At 39.4% G+C, this 26,852-nt stretch overlaps 1 protein-coding gene across 1 annotated transcript in view; it reads right to left on the reverse strand.

Annotated features, from left to right (window-relative positions):
- THSD7B (thrombospondin type 1 domain containing 7B) overlaps positions 1-26,852 on the reverse strand; it is a 513,591-nt gene that overhangs the window by 12,480 nt on the left and 474,259 nt on the right. The window contains exons 18-21 of the mRNA XM_032797132.1: positions 19,571-19,712; positions 18,069-18,184; positions 17,350-17,467; positions 3,601-3,746 (exon numbers count right to left, since the gene is read on the reverse strand). Coding sequence (XP_032653023.1) covers positions 3,601-3,746; positions 17,350-17,467; positions 18,069-18,184; positions 19,571-19,712 — 522 coding nt within the window. The remainder of the gene's footprint in view (positions 1-3,600; positions 3,747-17,349; positions 17,468-18,068; positions 18,185-19,570; positions 19,713-26,852) is intronic.

Below are 26,852 nucleotides of genomic sequence, written 5' to 3' on the forward strand. Positions count from 1 at the left end.
TATCCCTGTACTTGGAATAGGAAATAGCTACTGTATCTTAGATATTATGCTGTGGTAAATGTTTACCCTTTAATGGTGACCTCTGTTTATTATTTAAGGTTGGCTTTACAAACAACCAAACCTAACAATGTCCTTTTGTGGCAGGGATCATCATACTTTTTGAAAATGGAAAGTCATGATGCCATTTACAGAGGACAGGAGAAGCCTGCTTTTTTACTATATGTGGTGCATAAATAACGCAGGAGAAAAATATTGGTCCCTATTTGCTTCCTAAAACTATGTAGGACCCATTCCTGAAGTTCCAACCATCCAGTAGAGTTCAGTGGGAATTTGCTAGAGTAAGGATATCAATAATCAGCCCAAATTGAATAACAGGTGATAAACAGATGAAGATCCCTGAGGAAGTTATTGGACATACATAGCTCCCAAGAGTAAGATCTGCTTGGTAAATGTTTTCTCTCCTGAAGGAAAAGCGTTGTTAATTAAGGGCCCAATTGGGCAACACTTTCCCTCATCAGTGAGCACCTATTCGGGTATGCATTCTCCTTTGTGAGAAAGGGCTGCATGATCAGACTTTGAGGGCCAGATTTTTGATGGTATTAGGCACCAAATGATGCAAATAGGTGCTTAGTGGGATTTTTCAAAAGTGTCTAGGCACCCAACTCCCAATTAATAAAAGTTAGGCACTTAGGCACTTTTGCAAATCCCATTGGGAGCCTCTCTGCAAGTTTAGGAGCCTAAATACCTTTGGAAATTTGGCATTAAATGCATATAATTTAAATGATATTGAAGCCCTAGATAAATGATTTGTTAATGTCTAACTACATGTCTCATGTTCCTTTAGTACCCAAATAATAAAAATTAGTAATACTTTATGTTGTTTATGTTTTTTATCCAGGTTATGATCAGATGTTATAGAGGGAAACATTCACACTCAGGTTTAATTTTCTGCCATTTATGTACCTTATTGTTTTAGGACTGGTAACGTTCACTGCTTCTAAAAGGTTTTCTGTCTCTTTGAAGGGTGCAGGTTTGCTCCTTGCACAACTGGAAATGGCCTGTGATGCATGCAGGTTCATGGACAGGGGTAATCAGGGCTTGACTTGCACTGAACCACTGCACTGCCTTTGGGAACTGGAAGTGCACTCCAGTACCATCACTGCCAGAAGTGCATTCCAATGTATCTTTTTTAGGACACAGGGACTGACAGTAATACCTCTCTCTGGCTTAAATAATGTGAAAATCTGCAATGCACAGCATCTGGTGGGCCAGGCTCTACTTCTAAGCATGCAAACAGCTCTACTCATTCACACCAAACAACTAATTTAGGATTAAAACGGTTACTATTCTAAGACCAGGAAATATTTTACAGGTATCCTATAATACAGAAAAGATAAATATTGTAGACTACTCATAATTAAGATTATTGTTTATTTAACCATGTCAGGCTACTTTCACAACAGATTTTTCTGGTGTCATTTTAGTCAAAGTCGATTCAACAGAACACCTGTGAAAAACAAGATTTTTGATACCTTGGAAGGTGAATTTAGGATTCATTCCCTGAAAAAAATTAGAAATAAATTGCCTTACATTTATATAACATGCCTAAAATACATTGTAAAGGAACCACTCCTCCTTCCCTCAACCCCTGTTGAAGTGCAGCCACCTCTGACAGCCATTTAATAGAGCACAGAAAGACAACACAATAGTTTAGGGAGGAAAGAATAATACTGTATCCTACTGAAAGTGCAGGGTGAAATCCGGGGTAGACAGGATGTAATTACTTTATCTCAGCTGAAATTTGGCCAGCCTCCAAATTTAACATGCTTCTTTTCTACAAAAGGTGCCGTCAATTTAATAATCTTAGCAATATGTCACGGAGTCGATTCAGTACCTAACTCAGAGAGTAGTGTCCACTCCCTTATCACCAGCACTATTTCCTACAGTTAAAGGCCTCCCATCTAGTACTCATCAGAACTAACCCTGTTTACTTGGACAAGATTAGATCCCAGGGAGTTAGGGTTACAAAAATATTACGTTTACATGCATGGGTCACATTATCAGTTGTACCTGGTTTGTATTTAGCAGAACTGAAAAGAGCAGGAGGAAAGGGTGGCCCTAAGTCATCTTGCTGCTTCCCTGATTGTGGGCCGGCCAAGGGTCAAAACAGTTCCAGTTCCAATTTACAATGGGCTAAGGCTGCTCTAGATTATGCCAGCTGCAGCAATTATCACAGGCACACTTGCTGTATCCTCTCTTCCCTCTATGGGAGAAATGTGGGAGCAGAAGATGGCACAAAGCCTGCTACATCATGGTAAGGGTAGATCAGAAGCAAGGCCAGGGGATCTGCACTTGCACACACATCTAATGGCCCCAACTCTCTTTGCCTCTTAGTGTGGAACAGCAGCCATGGTGAGATCTGCACGGAGATCATGTGCCCTGGGTGAAGGGAGTGGATTTCCTCTTGGCATTTCACCCATACTTCTTCCTCATAGAGGACAATTAGTACGGGTTAATGGAGGTGAAGCAAATTTCACTCTGTAGGAGTAACTTCGGTGTAGAAAATTCACATCAATTTAATTACAAATTAATTCACATCAATTACTAAGGAGAGGGGGGAAAAGTGTAAGATAAATCAATGCAAGCACAAAGCAACATGAAGATAGTGAGAAAATGCAGATTCCCATTGATAACAAAGCAAGGTGTGCTATGCATTGCAATAAGAGTCTTTTACATTTGCAGGCCATTTTGATAACTCCACTAAGAAGAAGTAATCAACACTCCACAGAATAACTTTAAATTGAAGTGTTTAAGACATTATAAATGTCTAGGGACATCAGTTATTCTTGGGGTCATTGTTATTACTACTTCCAAAATCTGCTACATACATTTGCTTGCTAGCATTGCTGTAAGTAATTATATAACTGTTTGCTAGAGCTGCACTCCAGGAAGAGTTGGTGGAACTCAATTTGGTACTGATATATGCATACACTAGTAAGACTTGCACTGTTACAGTTAGTTTCTAAAGGTGTGACTTCAGTACAGCCTGTAAGTACCTACATGGGGAACACATATTTGAGAATGGGCTCTTCAATCTAGCAGAGAAAGGTATAATGTGGTCCAGTGGCTAGAAGATGAAGCTAAATAAATTCAAACTGGAAACAAGGTGCAAGTCAGCAACAGTGAGGGTAATTAGCCATTAGAACAATTTACCAAGGGTTGTGATGGATTCTCCACCACTGGCAATTTTTAAAACAAGACTGGATGTTTATCTAAAATATATGTTCAAAGGAGTTATTTTGGGGAAGTTCTATGGCCTGTGTTATATAGCAAGTCAGACTAGATGATCACAATGGTCCCTTCAGGCCTTGGAATCTATTAATCTAATGACTGGATAAAACACAATAGTTCTACTCATGATGAACTCACTTTGTTTTAAAGTGGATGTTAGCATGGTCTTAATGGCAGCAAAAATACTTAGATCTCTGAAAAGCTGTATAGATTAATTGTGTCACCTAATTGTGCCATTTGTTGTTGATGAAATGCATTTCTATGAGCATCATCTGAGAAGCGCCTCATAAGCATAACAACAAGACATACCTCTACTTTGCATGGTGACCATGCCCCGAGAATCCAAGTGTAGCAGGGTTTTACAGGACAGTTTCTGTACTGGGTGAGCTGTGTAGGGCATAGCCTTCCTTCTCCTTGTGCCTGCATAATTATGGACCGAGTACGTATCATCTGGCCTAAACAAATAAAAAAGACACCAGTACATAGGATTTGTACTAGAAATGGAGAATTTACTGTAAATGGAAAAGTTTCCAATATTATAGTGACGTTCTAGTGAGTGGTGAATAATGAAGCAGACTATAATGCTGGGTAGTGGAGATACTTTGAGTAACATAAAAAAGGAGAGAGCTTAGAAAACTCTGGTGCTCAAGCCACATGTAGCTCCTTTCATGTTATTCCTGCAGGGTACTTGTGTTTGACTGCTATTCCATTCATTCTGCTGGACTACCAGATTAGTATCCCAGAAGACAGCCATTTTACAGCAGCATGGGAGTGTTAGGAAAGATGGGGAATGAACTCATAACAGGATAATATTGTATCTCTGGGTGAGAACACTGCACCAAAATGCAATGTTACCACATGCCAATGCAATAGTGGACTGAATGTGAGGCAGTGGGGCCTAGCAGAAAGAGAACTGAACTGGGACTCAGAAGACCTGGGCTCTATCCCTGGCCTTGCCATTGACCTCGCAGAAGTCTCTGTGCCTCACTTCCCCCACCTGTAAAACAGGACTAATGATGCTGACCTGCTCTGTAAAGCACTCAAACACGCTACAGGAGAGCCAGGTATTATTATTGTTACATCAGACCAACCCGTGATTTCTCTGTGGCTATCAGTCAGATAACAGAGCAGCTTGTCAGTTAGTCTTTCTTCTCTTTCTCCCCCCCCTTCTCTGTCCCAGTGTTCTTTGCTTCCTTCTCTCTCAGTCTCTTTCCTTCTCTCTCCCCCACATTCTTCTCCTCAAGAAGAATTTCCTTCTCTCTCCCCCACATTCTTCTCCTCCTCTTTATTCTCTCAACTGATTTATCTTCTCTCCAGTGTCATTTCCTCTCTCTTCTTACCCAGCACCTCTCTCTTCCTCCCCTGCAAGTCTCTTCTTCTCCTCTTTTCTCCTTCTGTAAACCACAGTAATTTCATCTTTTCCACATCCTCCTTTCCTTAGAATCATTCTCTCTTCTGTGCCTGTGAAGGCCAACGAAGCTGAAACATCAGCACAGCTTAAGGTTGTGATCCTGCATCAGGATCTGCTAGTCTCCTAATGTCAATGGGACTCTGTAGAGGTGCAGGGATTCACCCAAGCAGATCCTCATGCAGGACTGAGATCTCTGGTTGTACAGCAGAACGTCAGAGTTACAAACACCAGAGTTACGAACTGGCCAGTCAATCACACATACTTCACTTGGAACCAGAAGTACATCAGGCAGAGACAAAAAAAAAAAAAAAAGGCAAATAGAGTACAGTACTGTGTTAAACGTACACTACTAAAAATAAAGGGAAAGCATTTTTTCAGTTATAAACTTTTGAAAGAACAGCTATAACGTTTTGTTCAGAGTTATGAACATTTCAGAGTTATGAACAGCCTCCATTCCCGAGGTGTTCTTAACTCTGAGGTTCTACTGTATTTTCATACAAAGTTTAATTCTTGATAATGTAAGTTCTGATATAGCAATGGGTTATTCCCTTCTGTGTTTGTTTTTAATGCTATTCAAGATATAGATAGATAGATAGATAGATAGATGCCCATCATCATCTCCTTGTGACTTTACAACTGCTTATAGAAGTGTAGTGGAAAGTATTTTGATTTTTTTTTAATTAAAGCCATTTTAGAGTTCCATCTCTTTCTATGAGGACTTACTGACACTGCTGACAAACTAACATACAGTGCTGCTATGGTGTGCCTCTATATTGAGTTAATCAATAAAAATAAGGTAGAATATATAATGAATGTTTATAGAGATTTATCATTATTATTAGCTCATTTTGCCAAAAGTTTTTTGTATAACTATCTTAGCAAAATATTTGGAGAAAACGCTTATCAAGTTGACCCTGAATATGTTTAGTAAATATTCAGCGCTGCGGTTACATCAATCTTATTACTTTAAAACATGTTTTCCAAATATATTCCTTGTGCATTTGAAACGTTTAATGAAATACATGACTAAATCCTGATGTATTATTAAATATTACAAGCTACACAACTCTGATGGCAGCATCATTTTTAACATTAAACATTCCAATATGTTTTCATCGCATTTTTAACAAAGGAAATTTGATTTTTATGACCAAATTACATGCAAACTTGCTGGAAAACTGCAAGCACTCTAATAGCCATTACTATCCATAACCACTTTTACAATGTCCATTAAGATCCTATTTATTTTCAGTGAAAACTCTCTAAACCACTGAATGGAAAAGAAAAATTATGTTACCATTTCAGGAATAATAGAACTGAACACCATTCATTAAAATAACAGCAATCCTACTTCTTACTCCTTTCCTTTCCTTACAAAAGTCAGACTCACAGAAAACGGTTCTCTCACAAAATGTTCCAATTAGAACCCTGGTTACAATTAAAAGTAGGGGGGAATCCACATCCGTGCAACCAAGTGACATTTAAAATCATATTATGGACAGAATTTCTGCCTTAGCTTTGAAGGAACTGAATCTGAGAAACAGTAAAAAAACGGTCCCCTTAAGTGATGGATTATGAACACCTGAAATGGACGTAAGCAAGGCATGTCCAATGCTAACACTGCCAGTAAAGGAAGCACTTATGGTAAGGTTCACCAATTGGGATCACAATACTGTAGATGTGCTCTTAAACAGAGAAGGGCCAACACAAATGCATGAAGCAAATGCTCCTGAAATCCGTGGAAGCTGAGAAATGGAGTTGACTCCTCATTGTAGTTATTATGGATACAGAGCAGCCAATTTTTAACTGTATGTCTTACAACCATGCTTAGAAATACAAAAAGAAGTCAATTGTTGCTAAGAACTGAAGTAATAAATGTCTAGTGAGTGTGATTCCTAAAAGATGATTTTTTTATTTTGCTGGCGAAAAGCAAACCCCTTTAAGAGCTGCCAATGGGTAACCTTGCAAAATGATTGTCTATATGTTCACAATGCTGTTCTCCTGCTGGGAGCTCTTGTATGCCATTTTTAAACCCATTTTAAGACTAATTTTTTGCTGAGTTGTTATCCCTTGGAAACAGAGGTTTGTAACAGAATTCCTGAAAAAAGCTTTCGCCAGCACCAATATATTCAGCTATCACAGAATCAGATTTTGTGCTGTGACACAACCCCATAAATCCTTGTGGTTAAAAAGCAACTCAGAATTTCAGTGGGTTGAAGCAAGTGACTGCAGGTGGTTTACGGTCCTGGCAGGATTATTCCCACCAGTACATTTCCTTTGTCCTCTCTAGTTTTGAAAGTATCAGGAAAGAGGGTTGCCACTAATTATCTTGAAATTGAACATAAATTCAAGTGTCTAATGATAAAGTGATCTTTTAACTTACAGAATTTTAATGATTAAAAACCTTTAAACTCCTGAAAAGTACTTGTAACACTATGGACATTAATGAAGTAATTTGCTTTTATCTGTGCTGAGACTGGCATACTTTTTGGCAAAATTAAAATTAACTGACAATTGAAAACTTTCATTTTTAAGAACAAAAATATCAGATAGCCTAGTCGTTGAATGACATGAAATATTTTCCTGATAGCTGCTATACAAGATAGTTAGCTCACCAATAAACTACAAAATCACAGGATACTCCTGAACTTGACCCATCCTTGCTATCTCCTTTCTCATGATGCTGTAAATAAATCATTGCAAAATAAAAGGAGTAGCTCAGTGCTGAAAGGGCATTTTCCCCTGGGACTATGCACTAAAGTGGATTCCTTAAAGCTCCAATTCTCGCTCTGTCTACATACAGTAGTCAGGTGGTCAGTAGCAACTCAAGTGGAAGAAACACTGAAAAAGTTATTTACTCTGTAGATATCTCATTGATAGAGACTGTTATCTTCATAGGTTTGAAATGAACTTTTTCCCTGTACAATCTCTGGACTGGAAGTGGCAGTGTAAAATCTCTATTGGTTCTTGTATCTCTCAGTGAACAAACTGAATTTCTCTTTCATCTGCTACGTCCTATTAAACGATCTGAAAATGCAGAGATAAAGGCTGCTGAAAACTGAAAGTGTGAAGTGCCTCTTCACTTCCCTCAAACCTGTCAAAAGTTCTGCAAGAAAAGATTGCTGGGCTTATTGTTGCTTGTTACTGCAAATTTTCATTTGGAACCATGACTATATTTTCATACAGGAGAGCACTTTTACAATCAAAGAGCCTCCTCCCTTTTCTTGCTTTCCAACCCTACCGAGCAAAACGTGACATCCGTGGAAACCAAGATGCCTAAAATATCTGCCAAAGTTAATTCCAGACCACCTCGGCAGAAATGTTGATATCTGTTTACTGAGGCCTTGAGCTGTTGCAGCAGAGCAGAGCAGAGCAGAGCAGTGAGAGGATGGCCTCACATCAGTTAATATATGACTGAAATAGGATTATGGAGACCAGGGCTAGGTAACAGAGAAGAGAAGAAGAATAAATCCATACAGCCTTGGTCCACTTAAAAAGCAATTGCACTACCAATGATCCAGCATGCCTTGCAGTTTAAATAGCATTGTTTAAACAAACAGCTAGGTCCCATGCCCCCATCTCAGAAAAGGTTGTTTTTAGTGTCTTCTTTTTCAGGCCAGCTCTATCACGCCAGGTCTTGGTTAGTTTTCTGACCCAGTAAAAAACAGTCCTTTTTCAGCCTTATGAAAGATTTGAGGCAAAACCATAAAGGGTTTATCTCATATTAATTTCCTTACCTAAGAGAATTGTATTTGCTGGAGTTTCCTCTCAATTAGAGTCTTTCCAATACCTTCAGTAGGTTTTAGGTCAGGACCTTAGAGCACTATCCATTAGCTATAGTATTATAAATCCGTGTACAGCAGTTCTGCAGTAAGTAGGACTTCCAGCATATAAAACAAAGTTAGCCTATAGCACTAAATAGCATCCATAACAGAAACTGCTGAAAGCTATAGCTGTAACAGGCAAATATAATTTATTTCCATGTCTCACTAGGCTCGGCCAAGGCAGGAAAGAGAGATACACTCTATTGATCATCAGTTATAAGAATCAGTATGTTCCCCTTTTGCTGCTATACACCACAGCCACTCTCAAAGCCCCATACATGCCACATATATAAAAAAGATTTGGTGCTGTTCATCAAACCAGAACAGCATCCAATAGGGCACTCCTACAGTCCATTAAAATATATCACAGCAGAATAATTTACTATAAGAGATGGGCAGAAAAAAGTGTTAGTGATGTTGCTGAGTTAAGTGACATTAAACCGTATATGCATCAACAGTAAACTCTGATCTCATCAACAGTATTTCTGTTTTTTCCCTTTTACAGTAACTTATGTTTCCTGAGCAGGCACTTCACTAACTGAGAAAAGTCAGAGAAACAGATTCTTGTTTTGACTCTCAAATACTAAATAGGAGTGAGACAGCAGTTGTAGCAGCACTATGTGCAGTTTATCTGCCATTGATTATTTTTGAGGAGTGTGCAACTTATTATTTGGCAAATGAGACTCAGGACAATAACAACAACAGTTTCCTTTGTTTATTGTTATCCTTTGCTGTTTTAAGTCTAATTTATGGCTCAGCACTGTTCCCACTAAAGTCAATGCAAAACTTCCATTATTTTCAAAGGAACAAGATCAGATCCTTACACTGTAAGATCCTCAGAATAGGGACCTGTCATTTTATTTGTCCAAAAAATGCAATGAACAATTATGAAACTGTATAATGATCATTATAATACAAGATAAAGTAACTAAAATTGAGAAGCCTCAAATTATGCTGTTGGAGGCATATACAGGCAGAATTAGATAAGCGCAGGATCTGTATCACAGTTGACCTTCAGCAATATACCAAGTTACTTAAGACAGGATGGTCTTAGTTTTTAATCAAGAGCTCAGACTGAATTTCATTCAATAAACCTTTGCCCTCCCAGATTCTAACTTTCGCCTGCATCACAAATATGCAAGGTGGGGAAGGAGGAAAAAGGAAACCACTTGTGCCAACAAAGAGCACATTTCTATAACCACAGTCCTTTGAAGATGTGCTTCAGTTCTCAGAGGGCAAAACAGGCTGATGTTTACCTGCCCTAATTTTCTGTAACTAGGACGAAGGACAGGAAAGGGAATGGCTGCAGTGGAGGCTGTACTCCACAGGGGCCTCCTCTAGCGGAATCTTGTGCAGGACTGGGACTTAAAAATACAATATAATAATTCTACCCTGGATCTTTGCAAGCCTCCTCCTGGTATCCATGGGAGAGCTGCTGTGGATCAAGAAGACTAGACAGCCCAAGTTTTCAGACCCAGCCCAGACAACATATTTATCAGTGTAATTTGGCCTACCCTGCAGAATGAGTTTGAGACTACTGCTGTAAGTTGAACACTTAAACCAATGCATGCAGCATTCCTACTTTTAGGATTGGATTTAGCAGTTGCACAGAGCCTTGTTATAAAATTGAAGGATAAGCCCTTTATATGATCCTAAATCCCTGATGGATGCAAATGTAATCACAGCTATCATGGGTTCTCGCTGGGAACTGCATCTAGGATCTCCAGTTCTAAAACCATAAACCTCTATAGCTTGAGCTAAAGTAGTAAAAAAAATGGTTACTTATTTTTGTTCTTCAAGATGTGTTGTGCACATGTATGTTCCACTGTAGGTGTGTGCGTGTCCAGAGTCATAATGAGTAGAGAAAAGTATATGCAGATGACCAGGTCGCCACCTTGCATATATCAGCGATTGGGACTTTACTCAGGAACGCTGATGTAGTGAATTGAGCCCTGGTGGAATAAGCAGTTACTTTTGATGGAGGAGACTTTAGCAAGGTCATAACAGAGTTGATACAGTCAGAGACACAGTGTGAGATTTGCTGAGATGACACTGATTGACCCTTAATTCTTGCTGCATAGCTTACAAAGAGCCATGTTGTAGTCCCAAAGGATCTACTACAGTCCAAGAAAAGCCACATCTGAATGAACATCCAAGGTATGAAGAGCCTCCTCTGCCTTAGATGAATGGGGTTTCAGGAAAGACAAGTGAAGATTAATTGTTTGATTTAGGTGGAAAGCTAACACTACCTTGGGCATAAACATAGGATGTGGCCTAAGGACCATATCGTCCTTATTAAAAAAAAACAGTAAAAGAAGGGTCAGCTAAAGCAGCTTCAAGCACTGAAATCCTCCTACCAGAAGTGCTTTCCACCAAAAACACTGTCTGCATTGTCAATAAAGATAATGAATTTGTGGCCATAGGCTCAAATGAAGTTCCTATCAGTTTGAAGAGAACTAGATTCAAATCCCATACAGGTACCAGATCAGACACAGGAGGGTAAACATTGACCAGGCCCTTTAAAAACTCAAGGAACAGGAGGATGAGAAAATATGGAAAAACAGTCCACTGGCAGATGTAATGCAGAAATAGAAGTGAACCAATACTGCCCGGACCATGCTGGTGCAATGAGGATTAGTGATGCTTTGTTTTGTTTCAGCTTCCTGAGGACCCTTGGAATAAAAAGAACTGGAAAGAATAAAGTAAAAGATGACTGAACCAAGGAAGCAGAAAAGCACCTGTGATGGAACCTAGGCTGCAACCCGCCCTCGAGCAAATCTCATATATTCGCTGTTGAGGTTTGTTGCAAACATATCCATTGTTGGGTATCCCTAGTGGTGGAAAACCTGGAGGAGAACATCCAGCCTAATTGACTATTTGTATGGGTCTATGAAAACCCTGCCGAGGGAATCTGCTAGAATGTTCCTCACTTCTGGAAGATGGAAGACTTCAGGGACACTTTGAGACAAATACACAGATGCTACAGGATGCTAGCCTTCTGGCACAATTTAGATGACTCCCTACTTGTTCAGATAAAACATAGCAGTTGTATTATCTGTGAGAACTTGAATCACCTGATTCTTGATGGTGGGCATAAATATTTTGCAGGGCTGACATATGGCCCTAAACTCCAGCATGGTTATATAGGGGAAAATTTCATGAGGCGGCCAAACATCTTGAGCCTGAAGTTGACTGAGATGGACCCCCAGCCTTTTGTAGATGCATCTCTAGCCAGAGGCATTGATGGTTCTGAGGACAGAAACAGAACTCCCTTGCATACATTTATCAATCTAGAGACTGAAGCACTCATGCAGGTATGCAAATCCACATGTTCAGAGAATGCCTACAACGTTGATATACTGAATGAACCCAAGCTTGCAGACAGCAGAGGTGAAGTCTGGCATGTGGTGTTACATACATGCACAAAGCCATGTGTCTGAGAAGCTGAATGCAGGATCATATGATAATTGTTGAATAGCTTTCTGAAAGGAAGGTTATAGATTGGAACTGTTCCTGTGGAAGATAGGCCATGGCTGCTCCAGTGTAGAGATCTGCTCCTATAAAAATTATGCCCTGAGTTTATTGTATCTGTGATTTGTCCAATTTTATTTTCAGGCCAAGAAGGGAGAACATCAACCTGATTACTAGGACACTGTTCTGGACATGATTTCTTAATATTGCTTAAACCAGCCAATTGTGCACATAGGGATATATTTGAATCCCAAACAACTGCTGTTATGCACTTGGTGAAAACTCTTGGGGCTCAAGACAAGCCAAAAGAAAGCACAGGGTACTGGTAGTGGTTGATGTCTATCAGAAATTGATGGTAATTCCTGTGGGAGGGAGGCATTACCATGGGGAAGTGACCGGAACTTCATTTTCTTGATGAATTTGTTCAGCTTTCTTACATCTAGGATGGGGTGGAAGCCACCAGATTTCTTTGGGACCAGGAAGTACCAGTAATAAAATCCTTTCCTTCTGTGTTGGTAAAGAATTTCCTCTATTTCTCCGAAGTCTAGAAGAGACCATAGCTCTTGAAGCAACAAGAGCTTCTTCTAAGAAGGGTCCAGAAAAGGGATGGGGAAGGTGGGTTGGAAAAAGGGAGGGAGATGAACTGGATTACATATCCCTCCTTTACTGAGCTAAGTATGTATTTGTCCAGCCTGATGTTCTGCAAAGCACAGTAAAAAAGAGACAGGCATAATCAAAAGGGAGGAGATATCATCAGTGTGCTATACTCAATTGTAGAGTCAAAATGACCTTGAGGTAGTAATTGTCTTGTGGGAAGAGCCCGCCCCAGTGGAAGATGCCCGGTGACATTGAGAAGTTCTTGATCTTCTCTTAGGTTCTCTGATGGAAGAATGATCTCAGGTAGAGGTGTGATTTAAATAGTTTTCTTTTAGCAGCAGGAATATAGCTCTCAAGAAGTGAAGTGTTGCATGAGAGTCCTTCACGTCTGTCATCTGTCCTGGCAGAGAACACTTAGATCCCTCAAAGGGCAAATCATCAATTGTATTCTGCAGCATTTTTTGGAATGCCAGAAGCCTGGAGACAGGATGAACACCTCATGGAGACAGCAGCGGTGACAGAATGTGAGTCAGTGTCAGTGGCATGTATTGCTGCCTGAAGAGACATATAAGGGTAAGATGACCCTCAGAAACTAAAGCTATAAACTGTTCCCTATATTCTTCAGCAACTTATCAGCAAACTTTGAGATGGCTGAATAATTAAGAAAATAAAATTTAGGTAAGAGACTGGTGATCCTCATTTGAAGTATGGCAGTGGAATAAGCTTTACAACCTAGGGGTGGCCTTAGATTGGGACTGGCAAGATTGCTCATTAGTCACTGTGACCGCCAGGGAACAAGGAAGTGGATGCGTAAAGAAATAACCAATGTCTTTTCGAGGGTTTTCATAACACCTATCCACCTGCTTCACCGTAAGGGTATAGAGGCTGCAGTCTACTGTAAAATCGTACTGGATCTAGAAGGGCTTTATTGATAGGAAGGGCAACGCTTCCTGGAACAGTAGTCTGTAAAATGTCCAGGAAAGCATGTGGGTTCTCTTGCACAATTTCTGCTTGGACTCTTAGAGAAGTAGTCACCCTTCTCATAAGGTCTTGAAAAAAGACTTAAAGGTCTCTGGGGGAGGAAATGTGGACTACAGGCTAACTGCTTCCTCTGGTGAAGATGAAGATATTTGACAAGCAACATTAAGTGACTCCTCCAATAATTCTCCCTCCTTCACAGGATCCATTACAGGAGATTGAGGAACGTTAGCAGGATTCTGAGCAGATGGGTCCTGCACTATACAAGGAGGAGATTTCCTTCTAGACAGTGTGTGAGAGGGAGGCCTAGAGTCTCTCACAGGGCAGCCCATAGAGGAAATGGCATCGACAGAGCCATCCACAGTGGAGGACACCATGTTGGAGCTTTCCTGTAAGGAACTCAATGCTCTTTAAGTCATCCATTCAGAAGACCTGTAAGGGCATCTGAAAAACCTGGATGAAGAAATAGTTTCCTCCCTTTCAGCGTCTGAAGAGAAAACAGATATGTCCTCAGAATAGGGAGAAGCAATTGCCATCAGGGTTCTAGGAGGTCCAGGCATTGGAGAGAGACGATATTCAAAAACACATATCTGTTGTGGTGATCACAAGTTGATGGTACTGGTAGTACCAGTAAAACCTCAGACTGTGACAATGGTGCCAGGTGCGTCATCAGTGCCAGCAGTGCAGGGACAATCTCTGAATGCACTGTCAGTGTCAGACACATCAATGGTGCATGCATGAGAGAATGCGTCGAAAGTGCTGCATGTATTGTTGGTGCTGACAGCGCTGGTATGATCACCGAGTACGTTGACGATTCAGGGTGTGTCAGTATAGTCTCAGAGTGTCAGTGGTGCTGGGTACATAGATGGAGGAAGCAGCAGAGTTGGCTGTATCAAGGGGAGAATTAGGTAAGAAAAAACAAAGTAGTTCTCCTGTGATAAGAAGGCATGTGGAGTTGGAGGCGCCTGAGGTGAGTGTACTGAGCTGATGGTGCTGGCAATGCTGATGCAGACTGAATTGGCTGAAGAGAGGAGGGAGGTCCCAGCACTGGTAAAGGCACCAGTCTCAACAGCCCCAAGAGAGCCAGAGTCCACAGTGTGTCCTCAGATGGAATGAGAGAGTGTTTAGGTTTGCGGGGCTTTGAACGAGTACCAGAGAACTTACAAGATTTACTCAGAGACCAAGTCTTAGATTCTCTGCCAGAGTCAGGATGTCTAGAACGCTTTGAGTCTGATGGATAAGTTGAAGCATGACGTTTTTCACTCAGCTTGTGCTTCGAGTGAGAAGCAGCTGGAGGGGCACTTCAGGCTGAATCAGAGTTCTCTGTATCTCAGTCAGGGCCTGGTTCAGATGCAGGTCACACTGCTTCCATCATGAGGAGAATCTTCAGGCAATTGTCCCTCTGCTTTTTAGTCCTAGTAGGGACGGAGGTACAAATGGAACATTTGTCCCTCACATGTCCCTCACTTAAACAGTTTAAAAAATTGTTGTGCTGTCTGTGACAGTGAAAACAGTCCTGCGCGTAGCACATTGTTTAAACACCAGGGATTTTTTTCATAATAAATCTCTTGGGAAAACTACTGAACTACAGCTCCCTAAGTAAACTATTAAACATCAACCAAGTATGTACAGAAATGCTCTCTAAACTGGCTCACTAAAGCAAAGCTACAGGGAGCTCAAATCATCATCTCAGGTAGTGAGAAGGAAGTGAGAAGGAGGCGGTGGACAGGTCCCATTTATGCCCTCATCTGAGACCATGAGGAGAACAGGGACATGTCCACTGGCTAGTGGTACTGCTGGCAAAAATCTTCGACAGATGCACAGGGTGAACACACACCTGCAGAGTAATGTACGTATGCACAGCCACTTGAAGGAGAACTTCTCTATCTGGTAGCTGTAGTAAACTTGTATCTTGCATTAAAATGGGACTCATAGCACATAATAAACTCAGTTATACAAACTTGACAATATGGCTCACCTAACCTTAGTGAGATTGGAATGTACAATATCTTACACATAAGATATACTGAGTATATATACATATTGGGTCAGATCAATGGTCTAGTTTCCAGTCTTTTGACAATGGACAGTGACAGATGTTTCAGAGGAAATGAACAGAACAGGGCAATTTATCAAGCGATCATCCCCTATCATCCAGTTCCAGCTTCTGGCAGACAGACATTTAGAGGCACCCAGAGCATGGGATTGCATTTCTGACCATCTTGGCTAATAGCCATAGCTGGACCAGTCCGCCATGAATGTATCTAATTCTTTTTTGAACCCAGTTATACTTTTGGCCTTCACAACATCCCCTGGTAACAAGTTCCACAGGATGACTATGCATTGTGTGAAGAACTTCCTTATGTCTGTTTTAAACATGCTGCCTATTAATTTCATTGGGTGACCTCTGGCTCTTGCGTTAGGTGAAGAGGTAAATAACACTTCTCTATTAGCTTTTTCCTCAACATTCATGATTTTGTAGCCCTCCTTAGTCACTTGTTTTCCAAGCTGAAAAGTCCTAACCTTTTCATCTTTTCTCATATGGTAGCTGTTCCATACCTCTAATCATTTTTGTTGCCTCTCTTTAGTTGATTTAATAATATGAGAATTAAAAGTCTCAAAGTTTTATTTTTTTAAATATAGCTTGGAATTAATATTCTTAGCATGTTGGCTGTTAAATAATATATCTGAAATGCTCATCTATGTTACAGGAGTACTATTTTACTGAACTGATGAAAACTCAATAGACAAAGAACACAATTAATGCAAATATTAATCTCTTTGATCATTTCTGTTACATGCTTTGATCTCTGCAATCCATCTAAAAAGACCCCTCCACAGGAGCTATCAGTCTGTTTTGTCTTTGCTCTCAAATAAATTTGATTCAGATAAACACTATGGGCAATTAAAAATTGATGCTCACCAGAAGCTTGAAAAATTATGTTGCAGATCTATTTTAAATAAAACCTACAGTACTTCTCTTCAACTGACCTCTCCAAGGATTTGAAAAGCTATGCAAGACTAGCTAAGGCCCTAATCCTGTAACTTGTTCTATGGGGGTGGAGACCTAGTCCTGAAGCAACTGGGGCGCTACACAAATACAGGGACCTGTGCTCACATACCAGGTTACAGAAATGGAGTCTAAGGAAGTACTATTTACATTTGTTTTTTTTAATTCTTAAGGTGATATTTAATTATTTTAATCATCATAAGGTTAGCTGTGCTGAAATTTTGAATCCTGAAATATACAATAAAGCACAAGAGAAGAACTAAATTAAAAAGATATCCTGAAAATTCTCACCAGCTTTCCCTTGGCACAACACAAATCCTACTATATATATAAATACACTATATAAAAGAGCTTATTTTCAACTATGACTGAATTTTCAGATTTTGGAATTAATTAGTTAAAAGATCCTTTGTATATAAGTCTGTTTTCTAAATTGCATTTTTCATGGTTGGGTAATTCAAAAACAGTCTGATGGATTTTTACGAAATGTAACGAAACAAAGAAAAGTCCTTACGTCTATTAAAAACCCTAAAAAAATGTCAGATCATTTTCTAATGATTTACAAGATGTTTAAGTGATTATCACACTTTTAAAATCTGCACAGACTTGTATGTTGCTCTTTATTATTATTTATATTACTGTTGTTACATGTTCTATGGATTGCATAAACATCTGCAGGATTTGGGATATATTTGTGCTCTTTACCATATGTAAACATTCCAAGGGATGCAGATAAAATGTAACAATAGTCTTAGAAACAAATTTACCTCCAATGTCGCAAGTGTTTGAACATTCTGACCAGGCTGACCATTTGGAAAGCTGACAGTTCACAGCACAATCCACAAGGCAATGAATGCTCAATTTTTCAGGTTTTTCCAAATTTAACTGTGTATGAAAAAAACAAACCTAAAATGTCACTTTGCTATTGCTCGTCATAAAATTAGAAAACTGAAAATTTATAGTGACTAAAGTGATACTCCCAAGGTCACCATTTACAGGGAGATTTTTGATCTGTAATAATAGCTTACGTTTTTATGACATTTTACATCTCAAAGGCTCCCCAGACCCTTGCAAACTTTGGGCCCCATTCTGCAAATCATTATTCACATGACTTCAAAAGGACATAATCCTTTACTTATTGACTTCATTGGGACTGCTTGTCTATAGGGTCTATAGAACTGAGTTCTATACACATACATATATTACTCCATCATTGAATTCTTCCTTTAGGGTAGAAAGAAGAAACTAGATGACTAATCAGTGCACATTATTATTCTGGTACTCTTCTTATATTTTGGTTCCTGAAAACTTCTGACCCTAGCTAAATTGAATATTGATCATAGCAACTTATCTATGCCATCTAAATGGTAACTGCAAAGCTCCAGCTGGCAGCTTGGGGTACACTGTCAGAGTACCGTAATTTCCAAAACAACTGAGGTGTATGTTAGACTTTAAGCCATTTCTGTATTGTATTTATAAACTTCACCTGCTCACAGTAGTTCATATTCACTGATTTTCCATCACTGCGCATGCAGCTCAAAAGGCGTCTCCGAATCCCTTGTCCACAGGTTGCATTTTCACTTAGCTGACACGTACTCCAATCTAAAGATACGTCATTGCATTTAGTACAGCAAACCATCACTGACCTTCATTTTTAACTTGAATTACAAAGTGAGTTAGTTCTCTTCATTTAACTGTGAGACTTTAGAATGCGAGTTCATATCACTCTAAGAACAGATAAAAGGAAGTTATTCTTAAAGAAAAAAAGCAAATCTGAATTGGGAAATTCACTATCATATCTCCAATGTCCCTTAAAAAAAAGCAACACATCAGAGTATGTCAAAAACTGTTTAATACTGATACAATGCTGTATCGTCTGAAAACAGTTGGCACATGCAGAAGGCCACATTTTTTGTCTGAAGTAAAATTTCAATTTAATAAAATAGCTATAAAAGTTTCTGAAGTGCTACTGTATTTTAATCTCTGTTGTCTCAAAGCACAGCTCATCATCAAATGCAGCTCTGTCTAATAAAATATTTTCATTTTAGAAAAAACCTCTTGATTTTCTTTAGCTGTTTTCAACTGTGTGTTAAGCACCTATAGTCAGTCTTGATTGTCACTGCATCCTTCCAAAATGTTGTTAAAAAGGAAGTCAAACAAAAGTGAGCTTTTTAAAAAATAATGACAGAAAAAATAATGTGCTGTGCCTTATACCATTGTGAACAATGCGAAGTGTGGTTCTGCTCTGAAAAGTGACCCTCCGAAACAAGTTTCATGTTTGTCGCTCAGTGGCTTGCTGTTCAAATGCATTTGGATTATATGTAGAAATGTCACTTTTTCTAACTGTTAATCCTACAAATTTCATCAAGGATCTGAAAGTAAAGATGGGTTCTGTTCTCATGTATAGGCAGTAGCTGAATTTGCTAAAAAGAGGAAAACATTTGTCTGCAATTTTTTACCCCAAAACAGGTATAATCAGTTGTAATTAAGATTCTGAATAACAAATTTTATTCTCAAGTACACCTGTATAACCTATATTGTCTTTAAAGTATACTCTTGGTGTCATCTGGATATGACTGACTTCAATAATACTGACAATACACAAAAAAGAATAGACTATTTCATTCTTGCTAATTTATGATGTTTTTGCAGTGATAATACAAGTAATAAAATCTTATATTATCCAAATATGCACAGATTTATACATGTGCTTAGCTGTAATGAATTCAATGGAACTACTAACACATTTAAAGTTAAGCACCTGAAGGATTGGGATATTAATCATTGCAGTAAAGAGACAACTAAATACAAACAAAGAGCGGGTCTGTGAAGTAATAAGGTGTTTTTATACATAATTATTTTTAAAAGTAGAACTGTACTTTAATATTATGCTCTAACTTGTCATGTCACATTCTTAACTTTGTAGCAAAGAGTATATTGAGAAATATGATACCCTGCCTTTTTCTTGCAAATTAGAGTTCTGCTTACCTGTTAGATTGTACTGATACTGAAAGCAATTTTGATTGAGAACACAAGGTTGCATCTGTGAATCTTTAGGACAAGTCTTGGTATGTAAAGGCGATCTTAACACATGTCGAGTCCGTGTTTGCATAATATTGGGGTCACATACCTAGATAAAACATTAAATAGCACAAAATATCTTAGTAATTATTATAGACATGTACCAGCTGTAGCTGTTACATATATTTTGCTATTCTGCATCAGACCTTATTTTATGTTACTTTTACCTTTGTGTTGTTTAAGCCACTTTAAATGTGTTCAGTTATGGACCTGTTTTGAAGGCAGGATCAATAGTTAACAAATCCTTAATCCAGTCCTCCTAAGTCTTGGCATCTACTGTGCTCCTCTGTGAGATTATTTAAATATATATATAAAACTTTTCCAAATATAAATTCCATCCCTACATATGAGTCCAATCAGGATAATGGGTTAAGGCAGATGGCCAAGAAATAATTTTAGAAGTTTTCTGCTTCAGCCCCATGAGACCCCCAAGCAGAATTCTGTCTCAATAAACAAAGAAAAATGAGTTACTACAAGAATTTTTGTTTCCCTAGTTGTTCTAGCTGAGCTAAAATGTGCTCGCATCTGAAAGAGATGGAAGAGGTGTCTATCTGGGACACAAGACTTCACTGAGTGACACTTACATCAGATGATTAATGCTTAAGCACTCCTTTCTCATGACTCTCAAAAAATCATTAACCATCTGCCAGTCATGTTATTTGTAACTTAAAGACCTCCACTTAAATAGATAGCATCATCTGATAGGAATCTTTAATACCAGGACTGTATGAAACATTATCAAGGAATATAGGATGACTGTTACATTGTGAAGATTTAAAGTATATATTTTCTGGTAGAAAGTAACAGAAGAAATTACAGCAGAGCATTCATTTATTGTATATTACTTTCTGCACATACTGTGTTTGACACTGTAGACAATATAGGGCTACATTTTCAAAAGCATGTGCTATATTATGTAGGTATCTGTGTGCCCATGCAAACTTAAATACAAATGAACAAATCCTCATCTGTGCATACAAACCAGTCCTGGCATCTGTGAATTTCAGTTTCCCTGTGCACATGTCAGGTGCACCCAGAATTGTGTGTGCAATTTAGCATCCATGTTTTTGAAAAAAATGCTCTCCTAATTCTTTCAGCCTTGAAAGTTATGTGGAGGTTACCATGGAGCTGTACGCAGCCATGCATGCTGATTATGTTGCAGATAGATCAAGTCAAGAGAGAACTTGGTCTGTTATGTGGGGCCCCTCTCATTTCCTCTATCTCCTTTTCCAATGAACAACATTCCTGTTTTACCAAAGCATGCTGGAGAGACCTAAGAGAGCATGCTCCCACACATAAAAATATCCTGCTGCACTCCTCTGCTCTCACCTCACCTCACTTGGGGCATCAGCCCCTACTCCTACATGGCTCCAAGAGAAGATGGGGATGTACAGCCTGTGCTAAAGTATATGTGTGTCATGCTTTTGTAGGGGGAGTGGTCAATACTCATTTTGTCAATGTCCCAGGGGAAACAAACTTGCAAGGAATCATGTCCTGATTTCCAGAGAAGATGGAGGGCCTCTTTATGTCCCATCCATTTGATCACTGGAGTGAAATGCTCCCTTGCTCCCCATCGCATGAGCTAACATCATTTGCAAGAGCTTTGGATAGATGGGATCTCTTTTCTTTCTGACTTTAGCTCCATATTGGAGCTGACAGCCAGTGAGATGCTTTCTTTTGCCTGTGCATCTGTTAACTTTTCTCTAGTGGTCAACTAAATGTTAATCAGGTGGGGAAAAGTCTGAACTCTCTTAGGACAACAGTATAAATAATTGAGCATACTTGGTGCCTCTCCCAACATCAGCCAATATTAGCCAAATTATCACAGACTCCCCCAACCCTGTACAGCTGCTTGGGCTCTTGTGTGCTGCTATCAAGAGAAAACAATCTTAGTGGTCTAATTTCAATGACTGTGAGGTTGATTAGTTATATTTTAATGATTTATAATTATGGACAGGGAATGAATATAGATAAGGTAACACTAAGGCCAAGGTTTTTCTGACATAAGTGTGGTTTTGCCACTTCTTTGACATAGAATAATTGGCTGGTCTACTTAAAATTAGGTTACTGCTGACAGAACAACAGTATCAGCTTGTGCCAGAAGTTTTGAGGTAGAAACACACAGACCTGTAACAAGAAACCTTTTATTGGGAAAACTCATGACATAAAACCTACATAAACAACAACAAAACTGCAGAAATTATGTAAACCAAAGTTCTGCATACGTAATATACTGGTTCCATAAAACTGGAAGAGGTCATGTGCTAAAAGCCAATTGGATAAAGATTAAGTAGGCTGAAATGTGGAAATGTATAAAAATCCAAGTAAACAAGGCCCAAATTGGAGAATGCTGGACCAGAAACTGAAAGGTGGGACTGAAGGACCATGACACAGATCAGAAGAGGCAACGATCAACATGGAAGTTGGAAGGATTTCCCGCTGCACCAGAATGTGGTAATTTGGCTCCTACCAATTCCATCTGGTCTGTTATTATTGTGAGATAGAAACGTGTGTTCAGACATTATAAGTGACAATCATTCTGTTTGAAACTGATTAAGCATAAATTGGGTGGACTTATGACTCAGTTTCCTCACTTTAACTACCAACATAAATACTTGCCGAAAGTCTGTATTAAATGTATACAGTGGAAGCAGTTGAAAAATTGTTCATGAGTATACTTACCATATATACTCATTCATAAGCTGAATTTTTTTTAGTAAAAAAGGGAAGCATCAGAGAAGGGGGTCAGCTTATGAACAAGTATAGAGAAGGGGAGAGGTGGGACACAGCCCCCTCCCTCCCACACAACAGAGGAGGGAAGGAGAGGCAGCACAGCCAATAGAGCCAGAAAGGAAGAGGCTGGGCCAGAGTCTTTCCACTTCTGGCCATGCTGCTCTGCCCCCAGCCTCCAAAGCAGCTGCAGCTCTGGGGCTGGCAGGCTGCAGCCGCACCACTTGGCCTGCTGGAGCAGCTCTGGCTAGGCCAGAGACATCCTCTTCTGGCTCTCCCTAGGTAAGGTGGGAGGGGATGGGATGGGGAGAGTGTGGGGGTCCCAGGCTAGGGGTGGGGTCATGTGGGGGGTTGTCACAGAGGTTACTCCTCTGACCCACAGCTTCTCGCCCCCTCCTCCTCTTCCTCAAATTTCCCCATCAGTTGCTGTCCCAGCCTGTTGGGGTAAGCCGTTGGCAGGACAGAACATTTTGTTTACCTAGGTTTAATCTGTGCCTGCGGACACTCAAGGTAAACAAATCGTCTCCTCCCACCAGTGGCTTATCCTGATGGCCCGGGAGCCAACGTTTGCCAACCCCTGAATAATAGAGTCAGCTTATGAACAGGTCATAAAAATTTGCCATTTTTACTTATCCATCTTGGGAGTGTCAGCTTATAAACGAACTGGCTTACGATTGAGCATATACGGTAATTCACAACAATATGTTGTTAGTCCTAAAGACTACTCAAAAGGAGGACAATAATGATACCAAGGAAACTCTGGACAGCAAGATGTAAGAAACCTTCTATTTTCACAAATGCTTGGGAATTGCAAATACTATTCTTCAATAAATCATACTGAGATCTATTTTCAAATTTAAAAACTTTTTATAGAGATATCAGGTTAAAAACCACAGCCTTATTGCTTTGCAGCTGCCAGTGAATACTGAACTGAATGTGGGAGAAAATGTGAGTAATGCCCTTATTATGCATATGAAAAAGCAATGTCATTGCATTGCAGCACAAATTCTCACCCCAGTTAGACTGCTGTAAATCTATAACATCTTCCCTGACATCAGTGGAGCTCCTCCCAATTTATACCAGTCAAAGTGAGAGCAGAATCTGTCCCTATCTTGGAAAGCAGCCAGTGATAGCTCAGCTGAATGCACTCGCCCAGCGTTAAGGGAATACTGTTATGTTCTTATAGTTATTTATCACCTTGTCAAATAGTTTTACATGGTAATCTTATTGAAATGTACATTGCTATTTAGGAAACAGTCATCTACTCATCTAAAATAAGCAATTGTTCTTAATTATCTGAAAACTAATCCCGTGATAAGTGTCTACCAATAGTTTATTACCTTTCTTGCAATTAATTTGGCTGTTTGCCCTCACAGGAAAGAATAACTTAAATGATTTGCCAATAAGAATCAAAGAAGGTATCTCAGTAGACACTCCTAGTTAGTGTTCTTCTGCATAACTTTACTATACAAAAATCAATGAATGTGCTCAAAGAAGTAGATATGTGCTGGCTCTGAAATACCTGCTTCTGTTTCCTTCAACAGGATAATATGCAGGCAGAAAATATAGCATCATCCAGTTGTGCACGATTATAGGAGATTAACATAATTCAGCACAGCACATTGTTATATGCTGTCAAATTGGAACACAAATTTATTGGAAAATAGGGCTATTTTCCCACTCAGGTATCTTCCTAGGCACAGCAACTAGCAGAACAACCATGATTCAAACAGGTCAGAGTACATCTTGCATTTACTGATATCCAAATAAATAAGTAGTTTGCTGCAGCTCTGATAGCCATCATTTTGATCAGTTGTGCTGATGAGCCATGATGTTTCGAAACAACAATATAAACAAACTAAATGCTTCCACTGTCTCTGAAAAATAGAAGATCTTAAAGGGAAAACGTTTAACTGATCAGGTTGCGTCTATGGGAAACATGCAAAAATGCAATCTATGCCAACTGTAACTAATATTTGGTAGCATTATTTGTTAAATTTCCCTTTACCTAAGTTGAAAAGTCAGTGTAGTGCTAGAATTAATTTTCTGGCCTTACTCTTTCGTGTTAAATATTTAAAAAATTGAAGCAAATATTTTTGGACTGAGAAAGAGGCAGGAGGGAATGACTTGCAATTAAAAAAACTAAGGCTGGTATTTTCAAAGCTCCCTTTTGAGCCTGAGTACTCAAATCCCATGGAACTTCAGTGAGATTTGGATATCCGACTCTTTTAGGAACCTTTGAAAATCCAGCCTAGAAGAATAAAATATTTACAGTCTGGTTAATCAACTAGGATGGGTATAACAGTGTGTGAGTAGTTGAGAGGTATAAATAGTAAACACTAAGAAAGAAGAGGGATTAGTTAGGGTGATACACAGCAGGCATGACGTAAACAAACATTTATGTTGCATACCAGGAAAAACTCCTAATGGTGATATTATTAGTATCATAATCACTAGCTGTTTAGATCATTAGGTCCTGCACTGGGATCTGCCAGTGCAGACTTCTGTACCTGTTAGTAGAGTCACAGTGATGTCAGTCAGACTTTGCACATGGGTGTAGACTGCACATTAGTGTGTTTGGAAGGGAGACTTAAACAGCTCTGCAAACGTATAAGTGTATGTATACCAAATGCATCCCCACCCCAAAGAGCTTACCATCTAAACTAGACAACTAAACTAGAAATTATCCGAGGAAAACAAACTAGGAATAATTCCTGGAAGGAATGGATTTTGAAGAGGCAGGCTAGGGATACACATGAAGAGAGATTGATGCAAGAGCATGGGCCACAAAGCTGAGAGTGAAGGAGATGAAAGGAAAGAGTGACTATTGGGAATATAGGGAGTGAGAGGAGAAGAGGGAGGGAGCTAAGACAAAGGACAAGTTTTCGTATGGTCTTAAAGATGAAGAAGAGGCAGTTGAATTTGATCTCACAAAAGAAACAAAGGAAATTATTCAGTTTTACCTGGAGGTGAAATGGTTGGAAGGGCTGAGCAGAAAGATGAATTCAGCAGCTTTTCAGGATGACTGGAGATAAGAGAGGAGGGTCAGGCAGGAGATGGTTCCTCTGATTAAGAGGAGTGAAGCCCAAGGCATGGGCAGAGATTTGGATAGCACAGAAAGAGGGGAAAGGATAGTATTATAAAGGAAGAAATTGTAAGATGTTATGAGTGCTTTGCTCTGAAATGCTGTTCTGTGAGAATGTTAGAGTCCTCATAATTTGAGACATCTGTCACTAGGCTGGAGAAAGCAGTAGGAAATATACCCAGGGAAAAACTCGGTTTTAGGAGGAGATGGGTTAGATAAGACTTAACAGTTTTCGTTCATTGCTAATATATATGAATTTATATTTTTCATACAAAAGTATTACTGAGATTCAACAGCATCTTACGGAGTTTCTTCACTTCTGACAAATCTTAGTCCTTTAAATAGATGTCATAACTGAATGTCTTTTCAAAGAGTTTGTTCTCTCCTAGTGTTCCAGTAATAACTATTATTTTCTTTGATCAAAGATTAATCTTCTTTTTGCTAGTTAGGTAAGTGATTATCCCTTGGTAAGGTAGTCCAGTTGGTTCATGCCCTGCATGAGCTTGTGTTTCTTGTAGAGGAAAAGAACTGTAACTTGAATCTACACTATAATTTGCATTATATTTGTAATGATAAACAGTGGTTTCTTTCCACACAGTGGGCTACTGGTGAGTGTAAAGCTGAAAGAGAGGGAGGGGAAAAACGTGATGCAACCAAAAGACTGCAGATTCAGGGTCTGAAAACAAGATATGTTGTTATTAAAGTACTTATGAGAGTTGTGTACCTAACTACTGTATATGCCTTTAAAAATCTCCTTTTTCATGTCTACTATTTTTTTTATCACATAGTTACATATTCCATAAATAATGTTTTTACTCCAATTCACTGTGGGGGGGGGGGAATTATTTGTAGGTGAAATATTTAGCCTACAAAAATGAAGGCAGAACTGGGGCTTAATTGAAAACCTTTTACAAACAAGTTCCAAGACAAGGTCCCTGACAATCCAGGCACTCAATCCTGCTTTCACTGAAACAAACGGTAATTCTGGTCTTAACTTCAATGGTAATAGGCTCAGGCCCTAAAATTAGGGTATGTCTACACTACCCGTTGGCTCGGTGGGCAAAGATCGGTCTAGTGGGGATCGATTTATTGTGTCTAGTCTAGACATGATAAATCGACCCCCAAGTACTCTCCCCTCAATTCCTGTACTCCAGCACCGTAAGAGGCGCAGGCAGAGTCGACGGGGGACCGGTAGCAGTCGACTCACCGCAGTGAAGACACCACGGTAAGCCAATCTAAGTATGTCGACTTCAGCTACGTTATTCATGTAGCTGAAGTTGTGTAACTTAGATCAATCCCCCACCCCCAGTGTAGACCAGGGCTTAGAGTCTGAAGTCAGTAACACTTTCACTTGCACAAGTGTGTCAAACTCAG

This window comes from Chelonoidis abingdonii, chromosome 10 (assembly GCF_003597395.2).
Source record: "Chelonoidis abingdonii isolate Lonesome George chromosome 10, CheloAbing_2.0, whole genome shotgun sequence".
Taxonomy (NCBI): domain Eukaryota; kingdom Metazoa; phylum Chordata; order Testudines; family Testudinidae; genus Chelonoidis; species Chelonoidis abingdonii.